Raw genomic sequence first — 11,579 nt, forward strand, 5'->3', positions numbered from 1 at the left:
CAGCCACAGCCCCAATTCCCATTTTCTAGTGATTAACTGGAGACAAGGGTCTCAAGTTCTTTAGTGCCCTGGCTGGCTTTGAACCCCAATCCTCAGATCTCAGTCTCCTGAGTAGCTGGGATGAGCCACCATGCCCAGCAAGTTTAAACTTTTTTGAGTGATCACTGACACTTTGCAGTCACAATAAATCCCAATAAAGAATTATTTGCAAATAGTCCCTTTAATTGTCTTCTAAAACTACTTTTCCAGTTCAAAACAAGCAACATCCTATCTCTGAAAAGCAAATGTGATATAGATACAAAGTCCACAAGGAAAAAGAGATCAGGAAGTATCTGTGAGAAAATAAAAAGGATGCTTAACGGGGTCTATTCACAGTTAATTTTGCAAGGTTAAAGCCTTACAGTAAATTCAAAAGATAAGGGAAGGTTGACTGATACTTGCCAAAAAAGATACAAGGAAGCATATTTGAAAGATGAACTTCACAACTCTAATACACAAGATTAAAAATTGTGTTGTATTTAGGATTCCTGGTGAATGAGGTGACAAGTTATTCTATTAAAAAAAAGAAATGAGGGGAAATGATGGGGTATGACAATTTGCTTCAGTCAAGTAACCACTATACTACACACATCTCATGAAATCATGTTTTATACCTTAAAGAAACAGTAAAATTTAGGAGAAAGGGTAAACTGTAAACCGTAAACCAGTAACAGTAGTACCAAAGTTAACTGTAAAATACTAAAGAGCTTGCATAGCACGAATTCAATCCCCACTGGGGAGGAAATCTAAGGAGGGAAAATACAAACTTATTTTTTGCTTTGAGGGTATTTTGGGGGACTAGGGGGTGGACAGGGGGGTGGGTATTGGGGCCTGAGTTCTGAGCCTGGGCACTGTTCCTTAACTTTTTCCACTCAATGCTGGCACTCTACTACTTGAGCCATAAACTCAACTTTCAGCTTCTTTTGGTGCTTAATTGGAAGTAAGAGTCTCACAGACTTTCCTACCTGGGCTAACTTCAAACCACATTCCTCATATCTAAGGCTCCTAAGTAGCCAGGATTAGAGCTGAGCCACCAGAACCCAGCTAATTTTCCAAATTTTTTTATACAACATCCTCCCTTTATTCCTAGGAGCTGTATTCCAAGACTTTCAATACCCCTATGGATTCCTATGGCAAACCCTGTAATTTTATGCCTTTTCCCTCTTAACCACACACATAAGGTAGCCATAAATTTTACAGCCTAAGACAGCAAAATCAGCAATCAGCCCCATCTCATGTATTGACTTTTTTACCTTATAGTAAATTTTAGCAACTTCATCACAATTTTTTTCTTTCCTTATTGAGAACTTTTACAAGTTCACTTAAAGGAGCACTTCGTGGGTGGGTTCTCCTTGCTATGGCTAGACATATTTAAATTGTCAGCCCCACTACTCTTACTGGTTGTGAATTGAATACAAGTACAGCAATAGCAGCAGCACTCTGATAAGAACTGTTTAGTGACTGACAGATGAGTAGTGTGCACAATAAGAGATGTTGGCCTTAGAGCTAGCCAGATCCTGGGCAGGAGAAAGCAAGACAGCACCATACTTCAACTTAGAAGTTATTTCTAGAACTACACAAGCAAACAAAAACCCTGGGGGGAGCCCACTTTTTCCACTTCATTTTTTTTCCTGGGGTGCCACTCCGGGGGCTTGAACTCAGGGCCTAGGCACTGTCCTTGGACACTTTTTGCTCAAGGCTAGCACTCTGACAGTTGACAGTTGAGCCACAGTGCCACTTCCTGCTTTCTCTGTGTATATGGTACCAAGGAATCGAACTGAGGGCTTCATGCATGGTAGATGAGCACTCTACCAATAGACTACGCTTCACTTTTTTTTTTTTTTTTTTTTTTTTTGCCAATCCTGGGTTTGAGCTCAAGGTCTGAGCACTGTCCTTGGACTTTCTCAAGGACAGAGCTCTACCACTTGAGCTTTAGTACCACTTCCAGCTTTTTTCTATGTATGTGGTACTGAGGAATCGAACCCTGGTCTTCGTGCATGCTAGGCAAGCACTCAACCACTAGGCCAAACTCCCAGCCCCATCCCTCCCCCACACACACACCCTTTTTTTTTTGTCCTAGGCGCTGTGCCTGAGCTCTTCAGCTCAAGGATACATCCCTACCCTTGAGCCACAGCCCAGACCCACTTCTTGTTTGCTAGAGGTTAACTGGAGCTAAAAGTTCTCAGTCTTTAGTGCCCAGGCTGGCTTTAAACTGTGGATCCTTATATCTCAGCCTCAAGAGTAGCTAGGATTATAGGCGTGAGCCACCATGCCCGGCTTCCACCTCCCTTTTTAAAATGTCTTTTTATACTCAAGTGTCATAGGCACAAACCTTAGAGCCGAAACATCTAAAAATTCATTTAAGTCCTTCCTCATGTTTTTTTTGTTTTGTTTTGTTTTTGTTTGGTTGGGTTTTTTTGCCAGTCCTGGGCTTGGGCTCAGGGGATGAGCACTGTCCTTGGGTTTTTTTCTCAAGGCTAGAGCCACTTCTGGCTTTTTTCTATGTATGTGGTACTGAGGATTCGAACCTGGGTCTTCGTGCATAGTTAGGCTACCACTAGGCCAAACTCCCATCCCGTCCTTCCTCATTTTTAAAAAAAGGCACAAAAATGAGGCAATCTACCTATGAATTTTAGTCAAATAATCTCATTAACATGCTCATCCCCATTTTCTGAACAGCTGATGGAAAACCCAATTGTAAAGAGATTCAAGGATTCAAGACTAAAAAAAAGGAATTACAGGTGAGATCATCTCAATTTTATTAATCCTATCTATTTTACTAAATAATCATTCTATGATACTAGATCTTATTTCCATGAACTCCAGGAACATAAAGATAAAAGAAACTGTTAATTTCTCAAGCAGCTCACATACAGAAGGAGGAAAACATAAGCTTAAACATCATATAATGTGACAAGCATTATTTTGGGTAAGCATAGCTTTCAAAATGGTATGAAAAAGGCTAATTGGATTGAAAGAAATCAAAGATATCACAAGAGAAAGTGGTTCTTAAGATATTAGGAAGAAGATTCCAAGCAGAGCATGTGTAATGCATTGCAAAATTAAGTGTTCAAGTAAACAGCTTCATATAGGCAAAACTACAGGTGGAAGAGAAATAGCAGGCACTAAACTAGATAGGCAGGAGATTCAGGACTTTTCCAAGCACATAACATGAATTAACTGCAGGTTCTTAAACCTGGAGGGCAACAATATTAGATTTTGCTTTTTTTAGGCATAATTACACCAGCAGTGTGGAAATTAGGCTGAAGAGAGCTGACAGTACAGAAAATGAAACCAGTCTGCTGACCATAAGAAAAAAGAGAAAAGATAATCACCTGAAATAAACTATCCAAATATCAGACCTTAACAAAGCATACCCTTATAAAGTGAATTGTCTAACTTAGCATCTCTTCATCAACATCTTGATGAAAACACACCTGGCACACTGAATGAGACTGTGATCTGCCTATCCCTCTTCCACAAGCCTCCAAATAAAAGGCAATTAGTCATCATCCAGATACCCAACATTTCTTAATTCAATCAACAGCACCACCATTCTTCCACTTCATGTAAGCAGAAACCTCCTAGCTGCCCTTGAAACCCATAATCCCCTTCTCTTTCTAAAGAAATACATAGAGCTACCCAAGTCTCACTTATTTGATGTTCAAGTTTCCTCATCTCCAGCCCTACAGCATTTCAATCCAGTCAGTCACCTCTCCTCAGGATGATTACCACAGCTGCCTACTTCATCTCTTCTAAATTTAATTTTCATCGCAACTAAATAGTGCTAGTAAGTATTCCAGCTTAGTATTAACTATTTCTTAGTGCATCACAATGTTACTCTATTCCCTCTATTCCTCCCAAAGCCAATCCCACACACACAGTCACAACCCCCCCCCCCCTCCGAAACATACTGTTTTAAATAACTCAGGAGCTTAGGATAAAAATGAGGCTCCTAACCTGGCCTATTAAACCAGCACTATTCTCATCTTGGTCATTTCCTCTATTGCCATATTGATACCTTTCAGTCTTGTAAATATGCCGTGCTCCCTCCTACCACAGGTTTTTGTTCATACACATTTCTTTGGCTCCGGGCCCCCCAGTCACTTCTACTTGGAATCTTAGTTCCAGTGTCAGGCTTTCTTCAACAGTCTTTCCCTACTTTAAGATTCTGATAGGACTCTCTCTATGCCTATATATAGTACTATACAGTATATAACATATATAATATATAGTCTAAAAATGTGTTCATAGTTACAACTCATTCATCTGAGTATTTGATTAGTCTATCTCTTCCTTTAGAGAAGTGAGTCGCTTTTACTCATAACTGAGGTTCTACTACTGATTCCTCAAACCTAACATATTTCAAGTGCTCAACACTAATATAGTTATATTAATTAGATTCAAGACTGAACTTTTAAAATAATGAATTTAGAAAAATGCATTAAAGGGAATAGTCAGATAATCGAAGAAGTAGAAACACAAATTTTTAATTATTAATTTACAAAATGTTTTTGGTACAAGTAACAGTGATGCTACTAAAATATAATTTTAAAGCATACAGGGAGAAAATTAGGCTCAGGAAGTCAAAAAAACTGCTCAGATGATGATTTTGGAATGGCTAAGGCGCATTCAAAGCTAAGTAAGTGTTGAACTTAAGCTCTAAATTAAAATAAGAGATTTAGATCTGGGTGTGTCCTGGTATGTGCAGAGAAGGAGCAAGGAAGAGAAATAGGAAACCTAAAATACATCTGAAACCAAATCAGAAACAGTAGCATTGAAGAAAAAAGGCCACAGAAGAGCAAAAAAAGGAATAAAGTAACTCAGAAGGCAGTGGTTCTTATACAGGTAAAGAGAACTGAATTTCTAGAGGAACTGTTGTTAGTAATGGTCAAAGAGAGGTAATAGAAGATAAAACTTGGAAGTGACCAATGTAGGTGTTGATCAATACTAACTGAGCACACAAACAGAACTAAGGTAGTATTAACAGGAGGTTAAGAACTGGAGAGACAGTGAACATGGGCTATTTTTCCAAAAAGGTATGAATGTAAATGAAAGACCAGAATGGACACAAGACAGCTGGGAGACAGAAAGCACGGCTTGCTAATTTATTCTTAAAATCAAAGACTTCAGTGAGTTTTCTGTATGTTAAGCCACGGGATGAAAACATGAGAGGGGAAAAAAAGGCTGATTGAACATGGTATAAAATACGAGCCATGAAGAATTTTTACCTTAACCAGCAAAAAAAATGGGCAAAGAAACTTAGATACGAAAAGACATTTTGTTGCTTGAGGAAGAAATCATGATCTGTCCATACACAGAGAAGTCAGCACACAATGGAAAGCTTATTTGTGGGACCCTTTCCCCAAAATCAAGAATTTAACTCGGTGGGCAACAGAAATATCTAGCAGCTATTAAAGCATGGAGTAATAAGATGACGGTTATGGTTAAGGGAAGTTAGAGTTATGGGACATCCCAGAGATTTACTGGGGTTGTGGATCACCAAAGAGATTTATAATGGGAGGAGCTTCTGGAACTACCTAAAAATGTGTCAAAATCCAGGAAGCAGGTGTATGCGCTATCTTCACTTCTGCTTATTCATGTGCTGATGACAGAGACACCACACGTCCTGTACTGCCTCATCTTGACTTCTATTATTGTGTTATACCCTTACAGGCCAACTTCATCACAATCATTTTGGTCTATGATCCTCCTCTACCAGATTATTAACAAAACTTTTTTCTTCCAAGTCCCCTCCAAAACTGCTAACAGGTAGGAAAAATAAAGGACTACAAAGGAAGAAACTTGGCAATGTAAAATATTTTAGCTGTTCACAAACACTAAATCTCAAATCTGAATTTAAGGTCAAGCAATTGGCAATGTTTAACAAGAACTTTTGAATGCATTTAAGGGCCAGGCAATACAAGCCTGTACACAATCCCAAGGGCTTGGAGGCACAGACAGAAGGATCTCAATCCTGAGCTAGCCAGGGCAAACAAGAGGCCCTACCTGAAAAGTAACTAATACAAGGAAGAGCTGGAGAAGGAAATGCATTGCTCAAGTAGTAGAGCCCTACCTAGCAAAGGCAAGACTAGAGTTCAAAAATTTAGAAACATCAAAAAAGAAAAAAAAAAGGCACTATAAACCACTTTTATATATTGTACATTACTAGGTGAAACAACTCTGTAATAAAAGACTGATATATGCAGGTGGATGTACTAAACTCTTACCTACTTCTCAAAAAAAAAAAAGATGTTACTATAAACCACTTTTATATGTTGTACATTACTAAATGAAACAAGCCTTTAATAAAAGGCTGATACATGGAGAAAGATGTACTAAACTCTTACCTACTTCTCCACAAGTGTGCAAAACGCTGATAACTCAATATCACGATGCACATGTTATGCATATAAACCCCATCCAGTTCTTAAATAATCAGTCACTCTTGGAAATACCATTTTGGTCAAATGTAAAATCAAGTTAAAATAAAACTAAAGCAAGGCACCATGGGTGGGTCCTCCAGTAATCCTGAAGGCTGAGATCTAAGGATAGTGGTTTGAAGCCAGTCCTGCAACGAAAGTCCATGAGACTCTTCAATTAAGTGGAAGAGCATTAGCCTTGAGCAAAGGGTTCAGGGACAGTGCCCAGGCCAAGAGTTCAAGCCCTATGCCCCCCCCCCAAAAAAGTACTAGAAGACCAAAATACTTTGTGAAACTAACCTGTAATAGATATGCACTTAAACTAAAAGTTATGGATGACTTAAGAGAAGTCAGTTAAATGATTTTGATACTGTCTAAACCTAGGCACTATACATGTGGAATCTAAATAAGGTCTGCTAGTGTAGAGCTGTGCATTTATATTAAATACAGAGATTGCTATCATAGCAAAGGATTACCTCTGACTAACAGAAGCATTAAGGAGGAAGGAATCAAAAGCTATGTCAACAACACCCATTTCAACCTATCTCTTTTCCAGTAACTCCTCATTACTCTCACCTTTGAGCACAAGATTTTAAACAATCTTGGAACATTTAAGTATATATCAAGCAGGTTCTCATTTCTGTGTTTATTCAACCACTCCCTCAGCTCAACTTAACAATTGGAATGAAACCTCCCCAGAAAGGCTTCCTAAAAGGGAAAAGAAAGGAACTATGTTCCTAAAACATCACTGAGCCTCTTTATATCAACTTTACACCTTTCCTCTCCCTTGTCTCAGTTATTATTTTCATTAGTAACACAGAACATGTTGTGCAATCATAGGTATAATTCTTCAATATCCAATATATGAGACAAAAATGGATCAACTGTTTTCTGGGGTTTTTTTTTCAAACCTGTCTCACTAGTTACCACGCAGGGATTTACGCAGGGTTTTGGCTGTTGTTTAAATTTGCTTCTCCACCATTCTTAGTCTCCTACTATGGGAATATTACAACTTCCCCAGGAAGAAATCGAACTCTGTGGGATTTGCCTGGTCTCAAACTACTTTTAAGGGTTATTTCTAAGTCCCTGAACTGGAAGTGAGGCTCAAAGACTAGGTTACCAGCCCAGAGAGGACGGTCGTTAATTCACATATGATTTATGTAGCAGAGGAAATTTCCCCAGTAAGATCAACCTAGGAAAAGGTAAAAGCCAACCTAGGAAAAGGAAAAAATACGCATCATAAAAGTTTAAATTCCTACAACTTAAAATAATGGCTACTTTTCTTTTTTTTTACAAATTTCAAGAGTCTAAAAGTATTTTCCCCACTCTCAGCAAAAATGGTGTAAATATGTTGTAACACAGGCTTTCACTGACCCTCAAAACCAAATCCTTATCTAACAAGGATTTCACTTTGTGTTCCGTCACTAAAACGACTGCAAAGTAAATGTAACTCTCAGCACCAGAATACAGTATTTTTTAATTCCTAAAAACCGTTTAAAATTTTACTCTGGAAAACAATCTAGATGTAGATAGTCTGGACTCAACTTTGTACAGTAGAAAAGACACGTTAGCCTTGAAAATGCTACTATGCACCTCACACAAACGGATTTCATCACAGTTCCTGAAATTAAGACACAAGATAAAGACTTCCTGAAGGAGATTTCTCGTTATATTTTAAAGACAGGAAGGAGTCTGCTTCCTACAGAGCTTTCCATACTCTACCAGTAGTCCACTAAAAGCGGTTCCGTTTCAAGTTTCTTCTCCGAAGGGTCCCTGGATTCAACGTGAATCCACGAAGTCACACTGATTATTTAGCACAGGGCAATGCTCCAGGATCAGGAGTTCAAGAGCGCGGTGACACCTTATCAGCTTTCGCGACGTGTGCAGCAAAGGCGCACACGTTTAAGGCAGGTCACCACCTGCGGAGATCTCTCCGCACGAGCACAGCTCTTCCAGGGTGGACGGCCCTCGTCCAGCCCTCCCAGGAAGACTCTACTAGTAACCTACAACCATCCATCCTCGGGGTGACGCACAGCCTGGCACTCGCGCGCGTGGGGCTGGGCCAGCGCCCGGGGTCACTCGGCACACCGGCCTCCGAGCTCCGGACCACTTCGGGGAAGGGCCGTGGTCAGGGCCAAGGCCACCCCACCCGACCCCTGATTCCCCGAGTCCCTAGGCCCACCGCCTTCCTCCAGCTGCCGACGGCCGCGGGCAGGAATCCGCCCTGACTCTCGACCCCCGGGCGCGGCGGGGCCAAAGCCGAGCCCCCGCCGCCCCCGCCCCGGAGCCCGCCGCGGGCTCCAGGCAAGGACGCGGGGCGGACGGGCGGCCCCCACGGCGCCCCCGCGGGCCGCAAGATGGCGGCGGCGCCCGAGCCGAGCCTTGCGCCGCGCCCGGGCCGGCTCCCGCCCCTCCGTCTCGCCCCAGCCGGCGCGCACCGCCGCAGCCAGGCACCCCGGCGCCGACCCGGAGCAGCTGCTCGGCAGCCGCCGGGACGCGGGACGCCGGTGTGGGGGAGGGGCTGCCGCGGGGCCCGAGCGGCCCTGCCCGCCGCCACAGGCCGCCATCCCGGGGCCCCGCCGAGGCGACTCCCGCCGACCCACCTTTGAATTTGAGGTCTGTGGGAGGGTCGAGGACCAGGATCTGCTCGTACTTCGCCATGGCCCCGGAGGCGGACGCCATCTGAGACAGCGCAGAGCGGGGGCGCGCCCGCGGCGGCGGTTCGCTGACGGGGGCGGGGAGCGGGAGCGACGCTGGCACTGCGGAGCTCTAGGATGGGGCCAGGCTCGCGGCTCCCGGGCCTCCACGTCTGCCACCCTGCTGCGAGTTCGGTAGGCCGCCAGCCGGGTCGCAGCTCCGGGTGTCACAACTGACTCAACCCCACACCAGTCGCCTCGGCCACGCGCACTGCGATCTTCAGCGTCCCACGTGATGGGCTCTGCGTGCCTACGTGCGCGCCCTCGCAGCCAGGAGTCCTCGCGCTCGCCCCGCCCCAAGGACCGATTGGGCGCGGTGCGGCCCTAGTGCGCCTGCGCACTCGGGGGGGGGGCGGGGAGGCTCGCTGAGGCTCCGGGGCGCAGCCCCAGCTGTCAAGTGAACGGGTGTGAGCAGTGGGCGGGACCGAGGGTCGGAAGTGGTGCGACGAGCCGGGGAGCGCTGCGATCCTCTGAAACGACGAGCGACTAGGGCGAAGCTGGAGAGCCTAGTACAATGGGGCGTCGCGGAGTTCCAAGAGGGGATCTTAATAGAAGGAAGGAGTCGACGACACCACGATTCCCAGCATGCCCCGTACGGGCGGAGTCTCGCGGTGCCTGCCGGGAGCTGTAGTGGCGGCTGCTCGTGGGCGGGAAGGAGGACGGAGTCCGTTGGCGGCGAATGGGTGGGACCCCTGGCTTTCCTTTTGCTCTTAGCTGGTCACGTCTGCTCTGAGAAACAAAGCCCTCTGGAAGGCCGACCGCCGATCCCCCGTCAGACGCCCTGCAGAGTCCGGCCAGGTGGGCCAGCGCCAGTGACGCGGCGGTCCCCCGGGGCGGCCTCGCCGCGTGCTCCGCGCCCTCCGGGGCGGCGCCCGGGGCCCAGGCCGGACCGGGAGACCACGCGGCGGGGGCGGGGGGGGTGGGGGGGGGCGATCAGCGTGCCACGCGGACCTGCTGCCAACCGGTGTCGCGGAGTTCTGTGGCTGCCGCTCAGTTAGATTCGCGGCACCCCCAGCCAAGACAGTTGTCACATTCTCAGTGTTGGGAACGAATTCCATCTGCGTCGCCGCCGGTAGTAAATGAAACCAAGTGTGAAAAATCCCAGCAGCCGAGAGGCTGACACTTATCCAACCCGCCGCCTGGGTATTCAGAGACAGACCCAGTGGAAAGTGAATGTGCTGCAAACCTTGATTGTGTTGTACCGTCCTGTTCGAATTTAAATCCCTAGGAAGCACCAAGAAACAGGACACATGCCAGAAGCGTGAAGCAATAAGCAGTCCAGATTGCCTAGGAAAAAAGGAACACAAATGGAGCAATCGAATAGACACAACACAAATGGAGAAGTAGACGAAAGTTCAAGCTTTAGCGTGTAACCCCAAGTGTCCACAACCAACTCTCCTGAAGTTAAGGTTCTCAGGAAGCAGGACTGCACCAAGCCAAGGACGTGTGCCTTCACTAGTGAAGAGCCTCAAGTGAAGAGTGTGTTTTAAAAGTTTGGAAAACAACTTTTAAGTGTATTTTCATTTATAATTATTTTATCACAATTTATTTTGAGATTGTTTTTAACCAAGGAGTAGTGTCTGGCTCTCATCCCAGCCTACAAGGAGGCATAGTAGAGGGATCACCATCAGACATTAACTTTGGCTGAAACTCAAGACTGAAAAATAATCTAAAGAAAAAAAGACTTGGGTATAGCTCAGGTAGTAGAACTCTAGCCAAGCCAAAAGGCTTTAAGTTCAGTCCTCAATACTGCTTCCTGTGTCTTAAAGGACAATACAAAAATAAGTTTAGTGAAAGGAAGCATAAGGTGATTTTTTTAAATTAAAAAGGTAAATACAACGGCTGTGGCTTTTGGTCCCACGAGATAGTGTACCACGTATGTTTGGTTCTGAATTGACCACCCTAAAATTTCTCACTAACACAAATTTTTTCCTATTTAAGAACTGTGTCATGGGCAGGGAGTAGTGGCTCACTCCTGTAATCCTAGCTACTCAGGAGGCTGCAATCTGAGAAACAAGGTTCAAAGCCAACCTGGGGAACAAAAAAAATTCTGAGACTCTTCAATTAACCTCTAAAAAACGGGAAGTGAGGCTTGGCTCAAGGGTAAGGAGGTAGCCTTGAGCTGAAGAGCTCAGGGACAGTGCCCAGGCCAATTTTCAATCCCCGTGACCCACAAAAAGAAAAAAAGAACTCTGTAATGGATGAGCAAGCCTTGATTAAACTGGTCTCTTCACAGCTGGATAGGTTCCTGTCATGCCAGGAAGTATTTGGGATTCCTCAGTATACAGACAGCTAATTAGCTACAGAAGAAGCTGACAGTCTCTCCTTTATAGGACATTTTGTCATCTGTTCATCCTGAGTTCAAGGGAAGACTGAATTAGACTGATGGATTATAGCAGAGATAGAGATATATATACTATAA

General features: G+C 44.5%; 1 protein-coding gene and 1 long non-coding RNA gene across 3 annotated transcripts in view; one reads left to right on the forward strand and one right to left on the reverse strand.

The window, feature by feature from the left end:
* The window catches only part of Vapa (VAMP associated protein A), a 44,569-nt gene extending 35,189 nt beyond the window's left edge, over window positions 1-9,380 (reverse strand). The window contains exon 1 of one of the 2 annotated variants that reach the window (XM_090353514.1): window positions 9,065-9,380. In XM_090353514.1, coding sequence (XP_090209640.1) covers window positions 9,065-9,143 — 79 coding nt within the window. In that variant the 5' untranslated portion in view covers window positions 9,144-9,380. The remainder of the gene's footprint in view (window positions 1-9,064) is intronic. The other variant, XM_090353515.1, reaches the window with a different exon arrangement.
* A 32-nt stretch (window positions 9,381-9,412) lies between these two features.
* Window positions 9,413-10,997, forward strand: LOC150049986 (uncharacterized). The gene is made up of 2 exons (XR_016538852.1): window positions 9,413-9,955; window positions 10,386-10,997. It is a non-coding gene; the product is annotated as an uncharacterized LOC150049986 (long non-coding RNA).
* Window positions 10,998-11,579: the final 582 nt, after the last annotated feature.

This window comes from Megascapheus bottae, chromosome 19 (genome assembly GCF_031878675.1).
Source record: "Megascapheus bottae isolate mThoBot1 chromosome 19, mThoBot2.hap1, whole genome shotgun sequence".
Classification (NCBI taxonomy): domain Eukaryota; kingdom Metazoa; phylum Chordata; class Mammalia; order Rodentia; family Geomyidae; genus Megascapheus; species Megascapheus bottae.